Source organism: Takifugu flavidus, chromosome 14 (genome assembly GCF_003711565.1).
Source record: "Takifugu flavidus isolate HTHZ2018 chromosome 14, ASM371156v2, whole genome shotgun sequence".
NCBI lineage: Eukaryota > Metazoa > Chordata > Actinopteri > Tetraodontiformes > Tetraodontidae > Takifugu > Takifugu flavidus.
In genome coordinates this window covers 11,382,420-11,404,984 of record NC_079533.1, presented here as the reverse complement: position 1 = coordinate 11,404,984, position 22,565 = coordinate 11,382,420, and the positions used below count along the sequence as shown (strand labels likewise).

General features: G+C 45.0%; 5 protein-coding genes and 1 non-coding gene across 7 annotated transcripts; 3 read left to right on the top strand and 3 right to left on the bottom strand.

Annotated features, from left to right (window-relative positions):
• Positions 1–205: 205 nt before the first annotated feature.
• On the top strand, positions 206–3,007 carry vtnb (vitronectin b). Its single transcript, XM_057055054.1, has 8 exons — positions 206–394; positions 782–898; positions 970–1,206; positions 1,290–1,429; positions 1,547–1,703; positions 1,881–2,039; positions 2,116–2,427; positions 2,524–3,007. Exons 1-8 carry the CDS (start codon positions 331–333, stop codon positions 2,661–2,663), a joined length of 1,326 nt encoding a protein of 441 aa, XP_056911034.1. The 5' UTR covers positions 206–330; the 3' UTR covers positions 2,664–3,007.
• A 66-nt stretch (positions 3,008–3,073) lies between these two features.
• trnat-agu (transfer RNA threonine (anticodon AGU)) lies at positions 3,074–3,147 on the bottom strand. Its single transcript has one exon. It is a non-coding gene; the product is annotated as a tRNA-Thr (tRNA).
• Positions 3,148–3,311: 164 nt separating this feature from the next.
• LOC130537922 (homeobox protein SEBOX-like) lies at positions 3,312–5,341 on the bottom strand. The gene is made up of 3 exons (XM_057055056.1): positions 4,586–5,341; positions 4,132–4,310; positions 3,312–4,030 (listed from the first exon to the last, which is right to left on the bottom strand). The coding sequence occupies exons 1-3, from the start codon at positions 4,713–4,715 to the stop codon at positions 3,422–3,424; spliced, it is 918 nt and encodes a 305-aa protein (XP_056911036.1). The 5' UTR covers positions 4,716–5,341; the 3' UTR covers positions 3,312–3,421.
• A 3,084-nt stretch (positions 5,342–8,425) lies between these two features.
• aldh3a2b (aldehyde dehydrogenase 3 family, member A2b) lies at positions 8,426–13,536 on the top strand. Its single transcript, XM_057054964.1, has 11 exons — positions 8,426–8,544; positions 9,076–9,238; positions 9,528–9,759; positions 10,788–10,873; positions 11,120–11,328; positions 11,431–11,548; positions 11,747–11,888; positions 11,974–12,140; positions 12,211–12,310; positions 12,467–12,705; positions 12,917–13,536. The coding sequence occupies exons 2-11, from the start codon at positions 9,077–9,079 to the stop codon at positions 12,929–12,931; spliced, it is 1,470 nt and encodes a 489-aa protein (XP_056910944.1). The 5' UTR covers positions 8,426–8,544; position 9,076; the 3' UTR covers positions 12,932–13,536.
• A 459-nt stretch (positions 13,537–13,995) lies between these two features.
• Positions 13,996–17,701, top strand: ca4c (carbonic anhydrase IV c). The gene is made up of 8 exons (XM_057054963.1): positions 13,996–14,141; positions 15,976–16,023; positions 16,197–16,361; positions 16,448–16,593; positions 16,682–16,774; positions 16,857–16,923; positions 17,004–17,167; positions 17,258–17,701. Exons 1-8 carry the CDS (start codon positions 14,087–14,089, stop codon positions 17,438–17,440), a joined length of 921 nt encoding a protein of 306 aa, XP_056910943.1. The 5' UTR covers positions 13,996–14,086; the 3' UTR covers positions 17,441–17,701.
• A 252-nt stretch (positions 17,702–17,953) lies between these two features.
• asl (argininosuccinate lyase) lies at positions 17,954–22,225 on the bottom strand. 2 transcript variants are annotated; one of them, XM_057054961.1, is made up of 16 exons: positions 22,071–22,225; positions 21,101–21,295; positions 20,732–20,815; positions 20,570–20,626; positions 20,398–20,495; positions 20,232–20,309; positions 20,085–20,162; positions 19,959–20,011; positions 19,795–19,857; positions 19,603–19,717; positions 19,408–19,492; positions 19,028–19,087; positions 18,851–18,934; positions 18,694–18,774; positions 18,471–18,577; positions 17,954–18,374 (listed from the first exon to the last, which is right to left on the bottom strand). In XM_057054961.1, the coding sequence occupies exons 1-16, from the start codon at positions 22,083–22,085 to the stop codon at positions 18,230–18,232; spliced, it is 1,398 nt and encodes a 465-aa protein (XP_056910941.1). In that variant the 5' UTR covers positions 22,086–22,225; the 3' UTR covers positions 17,954–18,229. The 2 variants fall into 2 exon arrangements, with proteins under 2 accessions (XP_056910941.1, XP_056910942.1); XM_057054962.1 differs by lacking the exon at positions 22,071–22,225 and having other exon boundaries at positions 20,732–20,834; positions 21,101–21,257.
• Positions 22,226–22,565: the final 340 nt, after the last annotated feature.

The window sequence follows — 22,565 nt, the reverse complement described above, 5'->3', positions numbered from 1 at the left end:
TGCTTCATATATCATATATGCAGTGTATTTATAGTAATATGGGATATGCATAATTAAATCATAGTAGTTCTGATAGTGGGATTTAAATGAAAGGTTATTGGGACAAACAGGACATAGATTAGCAGTCACAGTTTAATGATTATCACAGACAGAGGCTGACCAATCAGGGCAGCTGATGCGTGAGGGGGTCAGTAACTATTGACGTGCACACAAAGTTGTGCCCCAGAATTAGAACACGTCTGTCATTTACAAGTGGAGGGAGCACAAATACACACTTGCTTCTGCGACAAACAATATCGGATTGGTAGAAAGTGGGAGATACTTTTGGACATGAAGCTGGGAGTGGTTCTGCTCAGCCTCGTCCTCCTGCTGGACAAGGTCTTTGCTGCTGAAGGTACCAGCCTTTCATACAATGTGTAGGATACCGCAAACGTTTGTGTGATTTTTTTAATGATATCTTGAAAACAGGGACAAAAAGAGGTAGGCCAGTTTTTGCAAGAGAAATCTGTCATTCATGGTTGATAGATTAATGATACTAGGTATTTAACAGATAGTAGACTTTTCCCCTATTCTAACCTGTATGTGGGTTCATGAATTTCAGTATATGTTGGGATTTTTTTTAATACGATATATATATCCCTAACAACTGGAAAGGGCATTCTAAAAATATGACTGTCAATAAGTGTAGTTTTTTTAATTGTAACTTTTAATAGATTGATAACTTTTCCCCCAAACCTTTTATTAATTCTTGACCTCAAACAAATACGCTGTAATTCCACAGAGTCCTGCGTGGGACGCTGTGGCTCCTTCGACCCACGGACCAAGTGTCAGTGCGATTCCATGTGCACGTACCACGAAAGCTGCTGCGTGGACTTTTACACCATTTGCCCCAAAAAGGGTCAGTGCAGAAGCACGTTAATTATAACTTCACAGTTTTAACCACAAGCATTAACATCCGTCTGCCCCCAGTTTCCCGTGGCGACACCTTCAGCGAGACAGAGGAAGTTACAGAGGCGGCGACGACTCCTCCGGAGACAACTGCTGCACCGACTGTCAGCACGCTTGCAGCAACGACCCCCACCCCTCTAACCCCCAACACCCCGGACCTCACCTTCCTGCCCGTAGACGCCGACGCAGCCCCCTGCAGCGGCCGTCCGTTTGATGCCTTCCTGCAGCTGAAGAATACATCCATCTATGCGTTCCGAGGTGAATATCGACAGGGCAATTCCGAGTGGAAAGTAAAGAGTTGCCCACACAGATTAATCAAAATAGACTGCTTTTCCACCAAGGGGAATATTTTTTCGAGTTGGATGAGAAGTCCATCCTTCCCGGTTATCCCAAACTAATCCAGGATGTGTGGGGAATCCCTGGACCCATCGATGCTGCATTCACGCGCATCAATTGTCATGGAAAATCCTACATTTTTAAGGTTAACATTCTGTAATTGGTCCATCTTTAAAATGTTCGTTAGTTTAATGGCAAATCTGCAAACGTGCACAGCGAGACAACTTTCTAACCATCAGAATTTTTCTTTCTTGGCCTGCAGGGGAGCCAGTACTGGCGTTTTGACGGTGACGTCATGGATGAGGATTATCCCCGGAACATTTCGGTCGGTTTTGGAGGTGTACCGGACGGTGTCGATGCTGCCTTTGCCGTACCTGCACCGAGTCACCGAGGAAAAGAAAAGGCCTACTTTTTTAAGGGTACAATAGGGACCTCAAAGTCCCGTAAACAAATGTACTAAATGTAATCAATTATCTCCCAAAGCATTCCTCAATGTTTTGTTTTTCCATCAGGAACCAAGCTCAGTTTAAGTGAAATTCTAAGATGATTTATGAAAGAATGGATGTAGATTTTATTTCCTGTGCTCCCTGTTTCAGAGGACAGGTATTACCAGTATGAGTTTAAGCACCAGCCGTCACACGAGGAGTGTGTGGAGATGAACAAAGCCTCCCCGTCCATTCTCTTCCGGCGATACAATGACCTCTTCTGCGATCAAACGTGGGAGGATTTATTCACAGAGCTATTTGGAGGCCCTGGTGAGGCTCTTCCTTGATCATTTCCTGTCCTCTATGTCCTTGTGTGGCTCTAACCAGTGTGGCCCCACATATTTAGTCTCCAGGCACAACTTAGGCCCTCGTCAGACCAGTCAAGACTGGCGGGGCATCAGGCCCCCTGTGGATGCCGCCATGGTCGGAAAGGTCTTCCTAGGTCCAAAGCCTACATCTCCTCCACCAGCAAGACGGCGGAGCAACCGTAGGAGGAAGCCCAGCAGGAGACGCACACAGCGAAGGAGGCAGAGCCGCTTTGTGTATTTGTACGATTTGTGGGACTACGATTACTTGTTTGATGATTATTCCACTGAGGGGACAACAACGCAGAAGCACCAGAGCACACCTGTCCAGAATGTGTATTTCTTCATGAAAGGTATGGATAAAGAGCTCCATTTTCTGAAGTAAAATTGTTCTTTTATAACAAGGGAATCAAATAAAATGTTTGTTTCTTTTCTTTCCATAATGACAGACAAATACTACAGAGTGGACCTGCAGACCAAACGTGTAGACTCTGCCATCCCGCCTTACCCACGATCCATTGCTAAATATTGGCTGGGTTGTAAGGCTGAAGAACCATTTGATGCACCGAGGGCAGAGAAGAAACGTTAATTTTAATGACGTCAGAGAACTTATAATGGCTTCTGTAGAATTAGCTAATATCGCATTTTGCTTTTTTTTGTCAGCATTTAGAATAATAGTCACATATGTCAGTCAAATTAACTTGAGATTTTAATTTTGTGTGATGATCTTGAGCATTTCCAACAGTTAAAACTTTAGTAAAGCAATATAATGGTACAATTTCGAGCATTTCTTTACTCATTAATGGCCTTACATCCAGTGCCACCTGCAGGTCAAACTATTAATCTGCCATAGCAAAAGAATTCAAATGATGAGACTGAAGTTTTTATATATTGTACAATTTTCCGAAAAATTAAAGTTTTCCGTTAATATAACATTATCACCGTAAATGTTTCCAGCCTATTAAGGAAAAAGTAAGAGTAATTATTGGGAAGTGCAAAAGGCACCGCTGGGATTCGAACCCAGGATCTCCTGTTTACTAGACAGGCGCTTTAACCAACTAAGCCACGGCGCCGGATGATGTAATGGTCATGTGTATATGCCATTATAAATTATATCTAATCTATTACACGATATTACTAAAACGGTACTAAATTTCAATAGTGTTACAAGTTGTTATATGATGATATTTCATAAGAAAACAATGCCAATAGACAATCTGAACCTTTAAAGATACTTTATTGACATATTTTTTCAGCAAAAAGCTCATAATAAATACTCTTATCTGTGAATATTTACAATGTAAATCTAAATAGGTAATTCTTCAAATAATGTTTTTATTTCATCAGTCACCCAAGAAGATAATCAATCATGGCTGCTGAAATATTCAAATCAGACAAACTGAATTCCCCCAGGTCCTGAAAACAGATGTCGGACAGGTCATCCATGGGCCCCTCTGTGGAGGAGAAATGCTTTTCCAGGAGACTTTCAACAGTCTTATTGAATCCATGATGTGCGACTGCAGCACAGCGACTTCCCTCAGGCTCAACCTCCTGTGAATCTTGGAGGAAGGCCTCAAAGTCCTCAGTCAACTCCCATTCATTCATGTCTGGCGATGCGTCCAGAGGGAAATCGGTTAAGTCCAAGATTTCACTGAAATGGTTTTGGAAGGCACCTGAGAGATCCTGAGAGGGTGTTGTTTGGTTAGGGATATGGGATGTTGGTGCCGACATACCCTTGGATGGACTCTCCAACAAAGCTGAGAGCCTGGTGGACTGAGGCAAACATGGAGCAGGGTAAACTGGTGGAGAGGGGGCAGTGAAGGGGAATGAAGCACCAAAATTGGAGTATGGTGGACTAGGAGATGGAGGATAAAGGTATTCCACAGAAGGCTTGGGCAGTTCTCTTGATGATTTCTTGCTCTTGAAATAGCGTGCACGTCGATTTTGAAACCACACCTGTCGAAAAATAAGTAACAAACGGTGAATATTTGTATGGAGTTTTGGGAAAGTTATGCACAGGAAATCTCTGAGGCACGTATGCTTATTGGCCTGCATACCTGAATGGTAGACTCTGGCAGTCCAGTTCTAGATGCAAGGGACTCTTTCATTTTAATGTCAGGATAGTGTGTGATAGAGAAGGCCTTCTCTAGCTCGGCCAGCTGCGCCTTGCTGAACGTAGTGCGCCTCCGGCGACGTTGCGCGTCTGAGCGCGTCCTGTGCGTAATGCCGTGGAGACCTGCAGAGGAAGATACGACATTAAGACTTTAAATTTCCTTTGCGACACCGGGTGCAATAAAGGTATTTACAGGCTTATTTCAGAAAACGACCATATGTAGAATCGACAAAAACGGAACACTTCGAACTGGCTAAATTAAGCTAAGTATACTCTTACAATTTCCAATATTACGCATTTCAAGCCAAATAACAAAGATCACGGTTGTGGTTGTAAATTAGCCACCAATGCAACTGGAAATACACCCAGTCTATGGTTAGAAATATCGGCTCACTCACCAGTAATACAGTCTTGTGCGTAATTGTCGTTGTTGTTCATATCCATGCACGCAGCGGGCCAGTAGTGTCCGGAGTAAAACGTGTTCATTTTCGAAACATTGCCACCAGAAAAATCCGACCCGTAAGCCATTTGTTGTGTAGAATTCAATAGCAAAGCAAACGTCTTTCTGCAAGTCTGTCCTCAACACTGGTGATCACGACGGACACCGGAGCTTCTTATAGAGCTGGTTTGACAGACACAATGCAACCCCCTATGCAAATCAGCCCTTGCACATCGTGTTGGATATTGTTAAGTCTTACGAACGCGTGCCTTTGATATGTTACACACCTATTTAATGGCTGTCCGGCTATTTGGTGGCCATTTGATCCCGATGAGCCATTAACATTCCCATTCGGATTGGACGGAACTTGCAGAAGTGCAAAGTCTCACAACACTGATATATTTGTTGCAAACATAAGACTTTTCTGAATCATTTTGAATATTGCAAAAAGATATGTGGGGAAATCCGAATAAAGAACACCAGAAACGCACCTATTGACCCATTGAAACTGATGCTGTTTAAAGAGGCTCGCGCAATGATTCATGTGCCCTCTTTTCCCCTCCCAGAATTTCTGTATAAATAGCCATTTCTGTGATACACTCGAGCACCAATCCACATATAACGCAACAACGACATTTTCCTACATTTCTGGCACTTTAGTCTGGGCCACATCCTTCATCCATTTATCGGCCCTCCTGGCGCGCACGCAGCAGCAGAAAAAGAGTGTGCGGACGCTGGAAGTGTATTGAAGCTGCTGGAGAGGACGGCTTCAGTCATCCACGATGTGTCGAGGTGATAAATCGTCCCAGTATTTCTGCTTCCTGTTCGGTTGCGTTTTCACAAAAGAAAACACCGGATAGCGCACAGTCCAATGCTCAAGTTCCCAGGAAAGTGCAAGACTCAAGAAGCGGATTTGAATTTTTAGCGAAGGCGTGGAATTGAATTCAACCTTAAAACTGTGCCAAATTCATTGCAAACGCCAAATACTAAATGATTTTACCGATAGAGCCTCGGTTATGCAGATGTGGCTCGATGGCGAGCACGTGATGTAGGCTAAACTTATTGAAAAACCCTAAAGCTTCTTCAATATGCGTGATTAGGTCCAATTAGGGGCAAAGTATTCCTCTTTGGCTGCTACTCTGTTCAACAATTGATCAGTAATGCGACGCCTGTACAACCCCTGGTCATATGACTGACATTAAGTGCACTGATACCAAAAAACAAATGGGCTATCGAAACTGGTCACATGACTGTTATGGAGACATGTTGGCTCATATGCTTTGTTTAGCCTGAAAGTGCTAAACAAGGGCACGGATGGAGGATGGATGGATGGGTGGATGGATGGATGGATGGATGGATGGATGGATGGATGGATGGATGATGGATGGATGGATGGATGGATGGATGGATGGATGGATGGATGGATGGATGGATGGATGGATGGATGGATGGATGGGTGGGTGGATGGATGGGTGGGTGGGCGGGCGGGCGGGCAGACAGACAGACAGACAGACAGACAGACAGACAGACAGACAGACAGATAGATAGATAGATAGATAGATAGATAGATAGATAGATAGATAGATAGATAGATAGATAGATAGATAGATAGTCAGCAAAGTCTCAAAAGTTATAAATATAAAATTGAGCCCTTTGATCAAATTTTATTAGAATTTGAAAAAGAAGTCTGACAGAATTATGAAGAATAGAAAAAACAAAGAAGAAAAAATAAACAGAGGAAGAGAATAGAATAACACTGACCTTGTGACCAGCGTTCAAAGGACTAAACGAAAACACATGCATGACTATATGGGAACGTTTTCCCTCAAATTTTAAGTATTTTCTGTGAAATATGATGGGTCATTGGCCATTTTTCTATCCAGTATTTCAAACTTTATTTCTGACCTCACCTGGGAAGAGGGGGGGGTGTTACAATACACAAACCTTCCTTCTTCCGGAGTCTGAATGCTTCAGTTTATACTTTCCAAACTCAGGTGTGCACACAGAATCGCCTCTCTTCCCTCTGCTCTAAGAAAGCAGAGGCTGACACTCACGTGTGAATGGCACTGCACCCTCCTCTTCCTCACCTACATCCTCGCTCCTGCCTTCACAATACACAAACGCCGTTCTTCAGGCTGCCGTTTGAAGTGGAAACTCCATCTACATTTCCTGTCAACCCGACAGATTTTTTGGGTCTAATCCCTGTGCTGCTTTGCCGAGGTGAGACGGTCACTCCTCACCCATGATCCCCTGCTGCACAAACCCTTCTGGATCAGAGAAATAGGAGCTGAGTGTGATTCCAACTTGGCTGCGGATAAAAGAATGTCCGAAGAAGAGGGAAGCAGTATAGGCGCGACTTATGCATTATATAAATATAGATTATGACTCGAGGAATGTTGAGGACATTGCTGGGATGTAGCAGGTCGCTGTGACTGACGCTGATGGAACTGCGTGCACACATTTTTATAAACAGAAGCAGTTTCAACACAGACTGCATATTTTTCATACACTTTCTTGTCACTGTGATTATGAGGTTTGCTTTGATGAACCATCAGCGCAATAAGAATAGGAATTAATGCTGCAAGCTGCACTCGCACACCTGTCGGGGGTGGCTGGCAGGTAGGGTGAGATGACAGGGCCTGCTTCCTGTTACCAGCAGGTGGCGCTCTGATTATGATCAAATATTGTGGTACATGCGCTCAGACTGACACAACAATCACTCATGTGACCTCTGAGTGTAATTTGATCGTGCGGGTCAGAGTTATGGCCACTTCCTGTTCCTGAAAAATATGAAGTCACACTTTTCAGGCTGCTTCACTGAAAATTTGTACAAAATTGGAAAATTTGTTGTTCCAGAACCACTTTACAAACACCTGTTAGCTCCAAGTTTAATGCATATTTGGCAAATTTAGGTAGCGGTAGTTTTGTTGAATATATCTAGTTGGCGCTATAACACAAAGTGAATATTGACAAGTGTGTGTATTTCTGTAAGAATTATGGTCAAACATGTAAAGTTTGAGGCAACTCGAAGACATATAGCCAAGTTAGAACAGCTTTTTCATATTATTGCATATTGTAATATATATTTCGGCAGGCCCAGACCAAAATCAAACACCTGACCTTTGACCCTGATTTGACAACATTTGTCCGAGTGACAGCCACTTCCTGTTTTATGGCGAAACATCGAACTTTGCCTTGCCCCCACAGCCACGCTCCCTGAGGAAGACTTAAATGACTCACAATTAAAAATAACTTTTTCCTGTCGATTGTAGAACTCAAATATGACGATTTTCTGATGAAATCTTCAGGAGTTTGTTAATGTGCCTGAAAATGACAGAAATCCGGTCAAAATCGCACATCAATTCCAAATGGCGGACCTCCTGTTTGACTTAGAACATCACCCTGATAAAATCTTTGGTACATTTTTTACATGAACCCACCAATTTTCATGCGTACAGGTGAAACCAGATGCCCGGGCTGCTGTGATGACCTGTACCTAGGTGGCGCCAGAGAGCCATAAAATCCTTAGTTTGTCACTAGACCTTGTATGCCTACCAAATTCATAGTTTTTGAGCATGTTTTAGCCCATCTAAAACAATTAATTGGGGACAGAATAATTTTTTTAAATACATGAAAAAAGGAGAAAATCAAATTCCTCCAAAACAACAAGGGCTTCGCCAGTGCTCGGGCCCTGAATAGCAGTGTTAATTCAGCTCCAATTCACGAGCCTAAAATTCATATTAGAGCACAGTGGCCCTGGAATTCCTCTGAGCAGCACTGTTCTAGCGGCTTGATGCTCGGGCCCAAGGTCCTCCCCCCCGGTGGGTGGGAACTAATACCAGAGATCGAGCTCCCAAATTACTCCGTCCGTTTTTCACTCCGCGGAGGAAGGAAACCGACAGAAGCGCAACTCTGCAGGTAGGAACCAGCATTCCGCGTCCGTTTGCGGGACGTTTTTAAGCCCTTCTGTCGTTTCAGACGAAAGCTCGAGAGAGTTCCACCGTCCACCGTCGTGACGCACTAATAACACATTTATGCGTCAAACAGCCGCACCCCCCGTCACAAAAGTTTCTTGATTTGGCATAAAATAGACAAGTGGAACGGGAGAGAGGCGGGATAGCGGTCACGCACAATAACGCACCTCCTCATTGTTGAACCCACGTCCTGCTTTTAGCAAAATGTCTAATTCCTGCAAATGCGGGCAGATGAGATGAAACCACAAGGAGACGATTCATAAAAAGCAGCAAAACTTTGCAAGAATGCAGCAATTGTTTTCCTCATTCTTCATTTCTGGGAGTTCTTATTTGCACTGGATAACTTCAGCTTTTGAGCAACAACAACTCAGAAGTGTTGTCATGTGTGGTAAATCCACAGTTGTCACGTTAAGGAGCAAAGTAAAGTTTATAGTTTTCCAATACAACAGAAAAAATATCGTTTTTTTCTGACCAGGATGTCCAGGGAACAGAAGGCAGTGGCCCGTGCCAGAAAGGCCTTTGAAACAGGCCGATCCAAACCTTTGGAGCACCGGATCCATCAGCTGAAGAACTTGCAGCGCTTATTGACCGAGAGGAAGAAAGAAATAGTGGACGCCATCAAAAAGGACCTCGGTAAGGTGAGTAGCACCTCTGCCTCCACACTCAGCTCTGAGTCTGTGGGCTCAAACATTTCACCTGTTAAAGGCACCTGGGCGCCTAATTATCCTCTCACTCTGTTAAAGTCTGAAGCATCAGATGCCTCCAATAACAGAATTGAATTATGAAACATTTGAAGAACAAATCCACTGATGAACTCACTTGTCTCTGCAATATTTGAGTTTTGCAAATTGCAAAATGGCGAATAATTTATTTGATTTTAGCAGCTATATTAGCATTCTACCCCCTTGTCTTTGTCATCATCCAAAGAGCGAGGAGGGAACCCAGCTCTACGAGACGCTGGGCCTGGAGGGGGAGATCAACATGGCTGTCAAGAAGCTGAAGGAGTGGGCAGCACCTCGACCTGTGGAGAAGAACCTGATGACCCTCTCGGACACCGTCTACATCAGGCCGGAGCCTCTCGGAGTGGTGCTGATCATCGGAGCCTGGAACTATCCCTGGGCCATTACCATCCAACCGCTGATTGGAGCAATCGCTGCCGGTAACGTGTCTGTGTGTGTGTGAGGGTGGGATGGGGGGGGGGGGGGGGGGGGGGGGGGTGGAATTAACAGGTGAAAAAGCAGCGTGCAGATTAAAACAGGGTTATTGTTCATAAGCCTATCAGATTTCACATGACCTTTCTGCTGCAGTGAACGTTGGGAACGTGAACGTAACTACACCACTTCCTTTTTATGACCCGACCTGTCAGACTAACGTGTCAAAGGCCACAGTGGCAACAGAATTTAAAAGCATTTGTGCAACCGTGGCGTGTGGGCTATCTCTTGTGAGGTGGTTTTTACTGTGTCATCCTGCACATTTCTCAACGCTGGCTCCTATCAGCGAGCGCTCAGAGGTCAGGGTTAAACCCCGAGTTAATCACTAATCTGCAAAACACAGATTCAAAAGAATCTTAATTATAATTCGTTGATTCGTGTTTGTTGTACCGTTCCCTTAAATATTAGTGCTCTAACAATCACTGCCAGCTGTCAAAAATAGTGTGTTGGAACTACAACGGTGATGGTTGCTAACCATAAAGTCCAACTCCTGTCAGGCTGTGTGCATAACACAGACTTTAGACTTTAGCCTCCTGCACCACCAGTGACAGATAGAATCAGGTTCACAAGTCAGGAGGGGATTTAAAATCCAGGCCAAAGGCACATGGCTGCATTCTCTCCTGTTTGGATACTAAATAGCAGCTGTTTCTGTTCACTATGGTAACCCAAAACATTGAGATGTAGTTCCAGCTTGCCTAGTGGCATCTTGTGGACAGAGCCAGGATCAGAGAGCTATTTAATTTTCCGTTCTGGAAACAGATATTAATAACATCAGTAATTAGACACCACAATAGCCTGTAGATTTAATCCAATACTGGAAACACCTTTTTGCTCCAATACTGTTTCTATTTGAACATGTTTATAGTTGGAAATGTGCACCTCTGTGGGCACTCATCTGCAAATGTAAGGAAGGAATCTTCCTTATCTTCCTTAGGAAGATCTATAAGATGAAACTGTGGATTGTGTGTTTGTTCAGGTAATGCTGCTGTGATCAAACCCTCTGAGGTTTGCGTTCACACTGCAAAGGTCATGGAGGACCTGCTGCCACTTTACATCGACAAAGTAAGGAAGCGTCTCGAAACATCAGCATGAAAGTGTTCAGTGACCTAATCACACAGGCACTGTTTAGTTATTTCTGCAATAACTAACGGGATTACTGCGTATTACTCAAGGATTAAGGATTAAAAACATGAAATGCTGTAACTGAATGGCTTTGTAAGTCCACAGAGTCCTTGTAGGTTGAATCATCCACTAGGAAAAATCACACATGCCTTTTATTAATAAGGATGTTTGTGTCCCGCACATTAGGAGCTTTACCCTGTGGTAACCGGGGGGGTGACGGAGACCCAGGAACTGCTGCGGCAGAGGTTCGACCACATCTTTTACACCGGTAACGGTACGGTGGGAAAGCTGATCATGGAGGCTGCTGCTAAACATCTGACACCCGTTACGCTGGAGCTGGGCGGCAAGAGCCCCTGCTACATCGATAAGAACTGTGACCTGACAATAGCCTGCAGGTCAGAACTGCCGACGCCCACTTGCATATTAATGAGCATCGTGGCGCTTGAAGCTTGCACATCTGCTGTTTCCCTCCTGCTAACTCTGCTCTTGATGCACAGGCGCATTGCCTGGGGGAAGTACACCAACTGTGGTCAGACCTGCATCGCCCCAGACTACATCCTGTGTGAGCCCAGCATTCAGAACCAAGTCATTGAGGAGGTCCAGAAGGCTGTTAAGGTGTGGAAGAGCCAAGATTCTTCATTAATCCTCGATTCTGTGATAAATGGTGCTAAAGCAGCTAATAGCAGGAACTGCTGAAGTCGGGACATCACTAATCAACTTCAGTTTTATAACATGAGCATAAAAGAACTCTTAAGAAATTCAATACCATGCCAAATTTTCTCATTTTTGTTAAAAGACTGTTTGCTCTTATAGGAGTTCTACACGGACGACCCAAAGTCCTGCCCCGACTACTGTCGCATCATCAACCAGCGCCACTTCAAGAGGATAATGGCCATGTTGGAAGACAGCACCATCGCTGTGGGAGGAGACAACGACGAGTCGGACTGCTACATCGGTAAACACCACACCTCTCACTCAGGACTTCCACCGTGTTCCCATTGGGTTCCGCCGTACAAATGATGATCCTATGTTCTGTTTAGCCCCCACAATTCTGAAAGACGTGAAGCCAGAAGCAAAGGTGATGCAGGAGGAGATATTTGGACCACTGCTGCCCATCCTGTCGGTCAGCGGCCTCGATGAAGCCATCAAGTTCATCAACAGAGGAGAAAAACCGTTAGCACTCTACGTCTTCTCGCATGATAGCAAGGTATCCAGGTGACGAAATGTCTTCAGGGCTGCTTGTGGATGCAACAACACTCTTGTTCTCTGCTCTGAAGGTCATAAACAGAGTGAGAGATGAAACCTCCAGTGGAGGCCTGCTGGCCAACGACTGTCTTGTGCATTATTCTGTCAGTTCGCTGCCATTTGGTGGAGTGGGTGAGTACTTCCACAGGCAGGACTCTGCTTTTCTGCTTTCTTTAAACGGTGACGTCACCGTCTCAGCGTTGAAGTTGGGCCGTGTGTACGGAACACCGTATGTACATGTGCACGTGGGTCTCGTGACAGTCTTTAAAAATGTGCTGGCGTGTGCAGGAAACAGTGGGATGGGCTGCTACCACGGCAAGTTCAGCTTTGACCAGTTGAGCCACCAGCGCGGATGCCTCATCAAACAGCTGAAGATGGAGGGGATGAACAGCATGCGTTACCCCCCTCACACGGCCAAGAAGCTGGGTTGGGCGCGGTTCTTCATCCTGAAGACCGTAGACCTGGGCTGGGTGGGTCGCATGGTGTTGTTCGCCATCATGGTCGTGGGGGCTGCTGTTGCAGTTCAGGTGAGCCAGAGATAAAACACGGATGCTGCTGAAGCATATTTCAGGGAGCATGTAAAGTTCACTACCCTGTATCACCACCAGGGGGAGGAAATACGCCATTGATCAGATGTACATTTTAAAATGATGATGAAGTGTCGATACTAAAGAAGGAAATAAAGAAAGAAACACATTACAGGAGTAACTTCTAAACTGACTGCTTTCTTTGTTGCAGCACTACCTGAACTGAAGCCAACTTTACAAACAAGAAAGAGGAAACATCACTTCGACAAGGTCCAGGCACCTAAAAATGAAGGAAATATTCAAGCCGCACTACATTTTATTATGCACGTTCTGGGAATTAATTATGAGCCACCCATGGAAGCAGCTTTGGTCGTCCCTGCCCTCCCAGGTTCAGCTCTACGGTTCCACCCAGCAGTAAAGAAGTCTCCAGTGAGGAAAACTAATCCCATCTGTGTTTATTTACTAATAAGTCCTGCTGGAATCTAATGCTTTCAACTTTCCAAAATCTTTCTTCCGGGATAATTTTATAAATGGCACTTATGTGATGTACCTTTGCATCAGGTGCATTTAGCAAGAAAGCAACTTGTCTTCATCTGTCCAATGTTTGAGGGGAAGCAACAGCAGATGAGCTATCAAAATGAAGAAATATATTGAATTGTATTTGAAAAAAACCCTGTAAAAATTGCTTTTAAACTTAACTAACTATAAATATCAGTAACTACTAAACATTTATTTTAAAATATGTAACTAAAAGTTTAATATATCAACAAAATGTAGATGTGTGTGAACCTCAATTGCATTCAAAGTCAAATAAATATATGTGTGAATGTGTCAGTTTGTGATTTATTTGCAATTATAAGCTAGAAACCCCTATGAAAGTGCCTCAGGGACTCTCAAACTGTGAGAGATAAGACCAGAGAGTCTTAAAGAAGCTTAAAATGGCAAGAATCAAAAATGCAAAGAGGTCAGATCAACTTTCCAGCTGCACTGGAGAGGAGTGACATCTACAGGTGGGTTACACTGCTTTGTTTGTATTATATGTATTCCCTTATTTAATGGCCACAAGAGATGTGTTTTTCATAGGTTTCAATCAAAAAAGAAAAAGCTCCAACAAAGGCTCCATTCTGTTCAAATCCACCTGTGACATCACTCAGATGGTGTTATAGACGCTTTCATGAGATTGATAAAGCTTTTAGTCGATGTGTGACTTTACCACCAGGTGTCTGGGAGCACTTTCCCAAAGTGACTTTTGCTCACCCGTTCACACACCTTTTGTCAGACTCGGGGGTGTCTCCCTCCCACCGCCGAATGCAGATCAGTCAGCATGTGAAGGGGAGGAAAATTAGTTTGGCTGGGATCTTCTTCGGTGTCTGTGTTCATCATGGCTTTTTCTGCCTACCTCCTGACTCTGCTGTGTCTTTGCTCTCCGTGCACAGGTAGGAAACACGCACGTAAAAGGGTTTTTATTGGTGATGCAGCTACAAAAGTACTGATTAACACAAGGGGAGGAGGAGAATGGTGCAAAACAATCATTTAAAACCTAAATATGTGTAAATATTGCAGGGAAAGTGAATGCAGCTTGTGTTATGGTTTTATTTTAAGGTGGATTAATAATCAATCAGAGATAAATTCATTACATTAGTTTTTTCATGCAATAATAGTGTTTTTTTTTAACATGATCAGGAGCGTTGCACGGCAACACTGGTCTTCTTACTTATCTGAATCTTAATAACAGCAGAGAGTTGAAAACCTGAAGCAGCTGCAGTAAAAGTTTTGGTTTAGTGCTAAAACTTTACATTTTTAAAAAGGGAAATCAATTCCAGCTGAAGGTTTCTCTGTTTCTGGATGGATCAGTTTAGGGAGCGCGCGCACACACACACACACACACACACACACACACACACACCACACACACACACACATCCACACCCACACACACACACACACACACACACACACACACACACACACACACACACACACACACACATCCACACCCACACACACACAGGTGGCACACACCTGTGCATTGTTCTCACCTGGTGAGAACCGTTCTCCTCTTTGAAGGAACTGCATTGTGGGAAACGGCGGGGTTAATTTGTCTTCCTATATTAGCTAAATGACTCTATAGTGCTCTTGATTTCCCACCATGGAGCAACATGCCTGAGTTTCATTCACATGAGCAACACAATACACCAAGACTCCTGCAGCACCTGGTGCACTGGTGTAGGAGCCGTGTGAGGAGTAGAGGTTGTTTTTTAAGCAAAGCAGCTACGTCGCCCTCTGTTAGCAGTCTGCAGTAAACAAGGCTTGATCATTTCAAAGAACTTTTTTTTTTAGTTTTCAGTACCTGAACCAGAATAATAAAAGCTGAGCTGCTGCCTGCTTCGTCTAAGGCTGGTATTGGTATTTTTATTTTACCGTGAATAATCACCTGACATTAACTGCTCATTTAAAATGATGAGCCAGCAAATGGAGAAAAAAAAAACAGGATGCACAGATACATTTAAATAGAGATGGAAAAAACTAATACTTGTATACTCACATTTGAACATTGGTCATTAGAATCATGTGAGTAAATGTGCTGTCAGATCATTTATAATAGACTAATGAGCACAGAAATGGTAATATGGCATTTGACGTGTGTAAGAGAGAGGGAGAGAGGAGAGAGGAGAGAGAGGGAGAGGGGGAGAGGAGAGGAGAGGGGAGAGGGAGAGAGGAGAGAGAGAGGGAGAGGGAGAGAGGAGAGGAGAGGGAGAGAGGGAGAGAGAGGGAGAGGGGGAGAGGGAGAGGGAGAGGGAGAGGGAGAGGGAGAGGGGGAGAGGGAGAGGGAGAGGGAGAGGGAGGAGAGAGGGAGAGGGAGAGGGGAGAGAGAGGGAGAGGGAGAGAGGGAGAGGGTGAGAGAGGGAGAGGAGAGGGAGAGAGAGAGGAGAGAGAGGGAGAGGGAGAGAGAGGAGAGAGAGGGAGAGGGGAGAGGAGGAGAGAGAGAGGGAGAGGGAGAGGGGAGAGAGGGAGGAGGGAGAGGGGAGAGGAGGAGAGAGAGGGAGAGGAGAGAGGGAGAGGGAGAGGGAGAGGGGGAGAGGGGGAGAGGGAGAGGGAGTGAGAGAGATCCTTCCGTTTCTCAAAGTTGAGCTTCAGCGGACCCAAACCTGCAGATCAGCTCTTGTGGCTGCTGATTCAGGCTGTGGCTAATGGAGCTTGGAAGCAAAGATGATTAAAACCATGTTGTTGTTGTTATTTCCTAACCTGTGGGCTGTGCTGTCTCTCCAGCTCAGTGGTGTTACCAGAGCCAGTACTCCTGCGATGACACGTGCAGAGGTGAGACCACCTGCTGGGAGCCCAGATTCTTTTTATTTTTTAAAGTTAAAGATTCGCCACCACTGCAGAAATACTGCGGTCAGCTGCAAACACACCCAAACACACCCCTCCCTGCCGATGACGTTGATGGTGATGATGATGATGATGATGGTGATGGTGATGATGTCTTTCAGACCCCATCCACTGGGCAGCTCAGTTTCCCAGCTGCGGAGGACTGCGCCAGTCGCCGATCAACATCGTCACCAGTAAAGTGCACATGAACAACGCCCTGCAGCCCTTCACCTTCATCGGTCACACCAGCAGAATCAACGTGACGGTGGAGAACAAAGGTCACTCTGGTAACGAAGCCTCTTCCCCTCCAGCCTGATGTTAGTCGTGGACCTCCGTCGTGCATTAAGAGGGCGCCTCTCTCTTCTTTGTGCAGCCCACTTTGCCCTCCCGCAATTGGTTCGGCTGACCGGAGGAGGCCTGCCGGGCCAGTACCGAGCAGCCCAGTTTCACTTCCACTGGGGGGGTATGGGGAGACCAGGATCAGAGCACACCATTGATGGAGAAAGGTTCCCCATGGAGGTACGGGAGGTGATACGTTCTTGACCGGGTTGGAGATAAACATGACAGAACATCTTTGATATGACTCCGCTGTGGTTCTGGTCCTCAGATGCATATAGTTCACATTAAAGAACCATACGGTTCTCTGGCAGAGGCAGAACATGATATGGCCGGTATCGCTCTACTTGCCTTTCTGTTCGAGGTAATGCTGTGGGACACGTTCGCGTCACTCAAAATCAGTAGATACAGAACCGCCTCTGACGTTCCTACTGTTCTCCGGGCAGGAAGCAGCTGAAGATCATCCTCATTTGGACGCCATCATCGCTGCTTTAGGACGAGTGCAGAACAATGGTACGGCTGTGGGGACGCACCGAACCTCAGACGTTCACCAGATCTCAGTGGGCATTTCCTCCCGACTTGTTTCTGTGCAGGCAGCAGCACGGTGATCCCAAACTTCCGACTCAGCGACCTCGTCCCGTCGGCAAGGGATCTCCACAGTTATTACCGCTATGTGGGCTCCATGACGACGCCGGGCTGCGAACAGGCCGTGGCCTGGACGGTGTTCCACAGGACTCTGTCCATCAGCAGCCGACAGGTGAGGGACCACATCTGGGAAGGCCAGAGCACAATTCGCCATGGAATGTTGGCTCCGCGCTGACCTGTTTCTCTCCGCTCGCCATTCCAGCTGGATGACATCGTCCAACAGTGCAGATTCTGGACGGGACAGCCCATGATGGACATATTCAGACCCACGCAGCCTCTAGATGGCAGAGTGGTGTACCGCTCCCAAGCCAGTGCTGCTCTGAAGGGGGGGCTCCAGCTGTGGTTCAGCATCCTTCCAGCTGTCCTGGGAACGCTGCTGCACTGAATCATCGCGTGAAAAGAGCCGATTTATGCGACTTTTGCCTGAACATCAAGGAATCAATAAATTACCTGCTAGTGCTGCTGTCTATTAATTTAGTTTTCCCGGCATCGGAACTTCAATTCCATTGTTCTGGCAGGATAGGAAAGGGTTTCATGTGAAGATCTAATTTCATTTCATCCATTATTCAATGAACAAACAACTGTAACTTTACCATTATGGTCAGTGTAATATTAATAAATCATGTCATTTATTGATTTAAAAGTCTATTAGATGATGAGAAAAACAATCATTTGTACATTTTAGTTTAGTTACAATAATTCTTCAACAGGGGATACACAAGGATATAAGAATTAAATGGAAGACGGTTAGAGGCGTAATCTAGGGGTCATGGGGGGAGCCCAAAAAAATAGATCCTACACAAGCTGCAATGTTTCCAAAGGTTGTCAGTTAATAAATCATTAATTAGATTGAGTGCACCCCCTTTGATACCTGCTGAAATGATAAAATGACTCAAACCACAGCCAAAACACACTTTATTCTAGGAATTTTGTACCCTGACAACAAGGGCAAAGGCCCAGAATTTGTTTCGAGTTGATAAAATGAGAACAGAACTGCAAACTGATTGATTGATGCTGGAAGAGCGCTGCGTGGTCAACAGCGCCCTGTCGTTCATTGTCGCTCTGAACAGGATAATAATTGTGTTCGACATCCATGTGGGTCACCCAAAACTATCTAGAGGGAGAGGGGGGAAATGGACCCCATTTAAAGGCCAGATGTGAACTTTCATCCAATTCACAGCATGTGTTTCTTCAGCCATTTCTTCAAGAGCTCCACCTGTGCAGTCACGCTGCTCTTGGCCGTCCCTCCCGGAGCGCCGTACTGCTCCACGCTGCTCCTGTAGTCCCAGAGCAAGACTACGTCCGACCCAAACAGAGGGCTTCAAACGACACAAACACAGGACAGAACAATGTGAAAGAGAATTGGGGAAATTCTGAGAATATGAGGCGGAGAAATTACCAAAAGAAGTAGTCACCTGATGGTGTGCAGGTCCTCTTCAGTGAGCTGATTCAGGACCAGATTCTTTGACTCCGCAGCAGAAACAGCTTTACCAGAGAGACTGTGGGCCTCTCTAAAAGGAACCTGGAGCACACAATCACAGCCTTCTGTGTAGTTCTTTATGTCTCTATGGGTTTTTCTGGTCCCAAAATCAAATAGAAAAACATGAGGACATATTGAAATAATTCAAAAGTACTCACGCCCTTCCTCACAAGATAGTAGGCCAGGTCAGTGGCCAGCATGTCAGGACTGAGAGCCGCTTCCATCGCGCTAGAGTTGATCTGCAGCACGAGGAAAAAAGGCAAACCTGTGGCATCAGTTCAGCGTTCAAACTTTGGGCAACAGTTCCCGTCTCACCTCGAGAGTCGACATGACTCCAGTTGCCACCTGCAGCACAGCGTGGATGGTGTCATAGCAGTCAAACATGGCCTCCTTATCCTCCTAAACACGGAGAGTGCGGCCAAAAACCCATTAGAGTAAGAAAAGATGAGTAAGAAAAGACAGAAATATACACGTTTATATACACGTCTATACCTGCAGGTCTTTGTTGTAGGTGCTAGGCAGACCCTTGAGAGTCATCATGAATCCTGCACACTGGAATACAAAAACACTAAACATGGAATCGGGTTTGAAAACCAACACCGACAAGTTTCTCTTGCACCAACAACCATTTTCCACTATATTTTGCAACCGTTGACACAGAGGTTCAAACACACTGCCCAGACACTGCCACAGCTAGAGGAGCTATATATATCATATAGAGAAAAGCACAGCCATAAAATTACCAAACGCAGGCAGGATGATGACGGAATTCAGCCAATCATAAAGATTAAGGCTGGTTAGTTGGCACCAAATAACTGAGACGTACATAATTAGAAGCATTCCTTCAAGTTGTGTTAGTGTATTAGTCTTACTCTTCCAAAGATGCGTCCGGCTTTACTCCTGATCAGTTCCAGACTGTCAGCATTCTTTTTCTGGGGCATCAGACTGCTGCCAGTGCTGCACACATGCACACGCACAAGCAGAGCGTACACAGCGTTTTTGTGTCGTTAAAATAACATTCAACACGACTAACGAGGAGGGAACCTTCACATGGAGCAGAGGCTTACCTGTAGGCGTCCGAGAGGGTGATGAAAGCGAACTCTTTTGTGCTGTACAGGATCAGGTCCTCGGCCATCTTACTGGCATGGGTCGAACACAACGAAGCCCAGAACAAGAATTCCGCTAGAGGAGTCACGCACGTACCAAAGTATTAATGCCTGTTCGTAACGCTCTGATCATTTTTGCATGTCAAGACGCACCAACAAAGTCCCGTTGGCCTGTCGCGTCCATGCTGTTGATGCTGATTTCTTCAAAGTCCAGCTCTGTGCGGAAGAGGAGAATTGTTTAACGGGTGAAAAATAGTGACATGAATGTGTTTAAAGGTCAATCAGGACTAAAATGATCTGCCCCTCTACAGACTGACCTTTACGCAGCAGCTCCCTGTCGATGTCAAAGGGTGTCCCGGCAATGGCCCCACTGTGAGGAAGAAGAAGCCGTCTGAAATGACCTGGGATCGGCGTCAGGTGAACCCTGCATGCTCGCAGCTTACCTGCCGAGAGGTAACACGTTGACTCTTTTCTTCATCTCCTGAAGTGTGTCCACATCTCTGCTCAGGGCCACGGCGTGACTGAAATCAAACAGGACGGGAGTGAAACGCCTGCTGGAGAGGCGGCTGTGATGGCGCGGGCAGTTTCACCTCAGGATCCAGTGGCTCCATCTGATCGGTTGAGCTCTCTGCATGTGGGTGTAACCTGGGAAGAGGGTGTCGATTTCTCTGAAAGGGAAAAAACAATGCAACCATGTTTTAAAAACAAACAAACAAAAAGAGCAAGGCGCTTTGAAGAGTGTGTGTCGCTTCTTACGCGGCAGCACGCTCCACCATGGTTGAGATCAGCTTCACGCCATCGTCCAACAGGGTAGAGATGGCATCTCTTAACCACAACCTCATGTCAGTCACGACCTGGTGATGTGACGGAAGTAAATACGCATGCGTGTACAAAATTAGCAATGGTTGATGCTGAGTCCAAACCAAACCTGGTCATTTCTGCTCCTGCCTGTGTGCAGCTTTCCTGCAGGTTCGCCGATCAGCTCCTAGAAGAAAAAAAGTTCTGCAACAGTATGTCTAAAAAAAAACGATCCTGAAAGCATATTTTAGACCACAGAGCTAAAACCGATGAGATACGCAACTGTGCTCACCTTTAACCTCCGCTCGTTGGCAGTGTGGATGTCTTCATCCCCGGGCTTGGTCACAAAAGCTCCTTTGGACCACTCCTCAGAAATCTGAACCATTCAAAATGATCTGATCAAGTGCATCAAAATCAAATAGTATTGGTGTTGTCAAAAGAAAGGCTCTGTCCCCTGTAAGAATATCAAGTTTTATTCTACTTTCATGGAAAAAACAGCTTAAAAATGCAACATTACCATTCTGCACGTCCTCTTTGTTATCAGGAGCCATCTTTGAACATGCATCCATTCTTCATCATTTTTAAAGACTATTTTTTTCATTTTATATTTATTTCTTACTTCTTCCAAAGATGAAATCCATTGAAATTCTGACAAAATTACCTGATCTAGCCCCAGCAGGATTTGGTTCATCTCATCCGTGGTCACCAACTTTGCCTTTTCCAGAGCTTTTACATAAGCTTTGCTTCCTCGGATATCCGCATCCCACATTCTCTGGTCATACTCCAGTGAGGAGTTGAACTTCTCCATAATCGGATCGACTTTCCCCACGAAACGGCCTCCCCAAAGTTTACTTCCCTAATAATCAGCAAAGTTAAACAGTTCAATTTTTAAAAACCTCACTGCAAACTTTATCACTGGAATGTGTTAATATCTTACAGCACATTTTTTTTCCCCACAGCAAAACAGCAAACAGTCAGCGATCAGCAGCCACTGTTATACAAGTACCAGCCCTGGGGCAGCCGAGTGCCTCTAATGGCATCACACTGTGCACGCCCATTGTGAGTCACAGTATTGTTTGCCATTTTAGTGCTAATTGTTCTTCCAAACGCCTACAAAAAATGATCACCAGTTAACAGCAGAGGGCGACATATTCGCGTCACGTGATCTGTAGTTATGTTGTCAAAAAAGATAAAAAATAAATAAAAAATATCGCGCTGCAAGATTATATCAGATATAATAAATGGTTAATAAATTACAGTAAACAGACTTCCCGGGAGTTTACAGTGCAGTTTCGCGCATGTCCGTAGCGAACTTTGCCGGCTTTGACACAAATGTGTCACTTGTGTCATGCTGTCCGTCTTTACCCTGGGGTAAATCATTACACAGTGTTATCAGTTTGCTAAAATTGTATACCAAACTGCAAAATCGGGAGTCAAAAGGTCGCAAACCCCCGAAAACGGAAGCATCTTGCTTCTGCACCGCCCGTATAAACCTCGGGGATTTGATGACAGCTGTTGATACCAAAAACAAGCTATTTATGGAGACGTCGTTTTCATAGACATACTGATAATGTTACAGAAGCTGCTATAGAGATGTGTGGAAAAAGCCTGCAGTAGAATGTGCAGCTCACCTCGGTGCTCGCCATGATGGTCAGCGTGGCCAGGCAAATGCGCTTCCTGTTAAAGGGACAAAATGATCAGGGAGGGCTCACAATATGTTGGGCTCTGATTCGAAAATTAGATTTAGCTCTGCCATCATTAAATAAAGTAGTAAATAATATGTTATAAATATATAATTTATAAACCACCGTGTACAATAAAGAAATATTGCAACGAAAGAGATTCAGAAGCATAAAAGAGGAACAAAAAATTAAATAAATAAGTAATTTGGAAAGGAACTGTACATTGGGGAAACCAAACAACCTCTCCACAGAAGAATGGCACAACACAGACGTGCCACCTCTTCGGGTCAAGATTCAGCAGTCCACTTACACTTAAAGGAGAGTGGGCACTCCTTCGAGGACAGCCAAGTAAGGATACTGGCCAGAGAAGACCGCTGGTTTGAAAGGGGGGTTAAGGAAGCTATCCATGTTAAATTGGAGAAACCATCCTTGAACAGAGGTGGT

Excerpts from the sequence above, each read along its gene's own strand:
- vtnb (XM_057055054.1), top strand. The coding sequence starts at position 331 with ATGAAGCTGGGAGTGGTTCTGCTCAGCCTCGTCCTCCTGCTGGACAAG. Across the intron at positions 899-969 it reads CACCATTTGCCCCAAAAAGG|TTTCCCGTGGCGACACCTTC; the intron begins GTCAGTGCAGAA and ends GTCTGCCCCCAG. Across the intron at positions 2,428-2,523 it reads TGTGTATTTCTTCATGAAAG|ACAAATACTACAGAGTGGAC; the intron begins GTATGGATAAAG and ends CCATAATGACAG.
- LOC130537922 (XM_057055056.1), bottom strand. The coding sequence starts at position 4,715 with ATGGCTTACGGGTCGGATTTTTCTGGTGGCAATGTTTCGAAAATGAAC. Across the intron at positions 4,311-4,585 it reads CGCACAAGACTGTATTACTG|GTCTCCACGGCATTACGCAC; the intron begins GTGAGTGAGCCG and ends CTTCCTCTGCAG. Across the intron at positions 4,031-4,131 it reads TGCCAGAGTCTACCATTCAG|GTGTGGTTTCAAAATCGACG; the intron begins GTATGCAGGCCA and ends ATTTTTCGACAG.
- aldh3a2b (XM_057054964.1), top strand. The coding sequence starts at position 9,077 with ATGTCCAGGGAACAGAAGGCAGTGGCCCGTGCCAGAAAGGCCTTTGAA. Across the intron at positions 9,239-9,527 it reads TCAAAAAGGACCTCGGTAAG|AGCGAGGAGGGAACCCAGCT; the intron begins GTGAGTAGCACC and ends CATCATCCAAAG. Across the intron at positions 12,141-12,210 it reads TCTTCTCGCATGATAGCAAG|GTCATAAACAGAGTGAGAGA; the intron begins GTATCCAGGTGA and ends TCTGCTCTGAAG.
- ca4c (XM_057054963.1), top strand. The coding sequence starts at position 14,087 with ATGGCTTTTTCTGCCTACCTCCTGACTCTGCTGTGTCTTTGCTCTCCG. Across the intron at positions 16,024-16,196 it reads CTGCGATGACACGTGCAGAG|ACCCCATCCACTGGGCAGCT; the intron begins GTGAGACCACCT and ends GATGTCTTTCAG. Across the intron at positions 16,775-16,856 it reads TACTTGCCTTTCTGTTCGAG|GAAGCAGCTGAAGATCATCC; the intron begins GTAATGCTGTGG and ends TTCTCCGGGCAG.
- asl (XM_057054961.1), bottom strand. Across the intron at positions 20,496-20,569 it reads GCAGGAGCAGAAATGACCAG|GTCGTGACTGACATGAGGTT; the intron begins GTTTGGTTTGGA and ends TCACATCACCAG. Across the intron at positions 18,935-19,027 it reads CCTACAACAAAGACCTGCAG|GAGGATAAGGAGGCCATGTT; the intron begins GTATAGACGTGT and ends CTCCGTGTTTAG.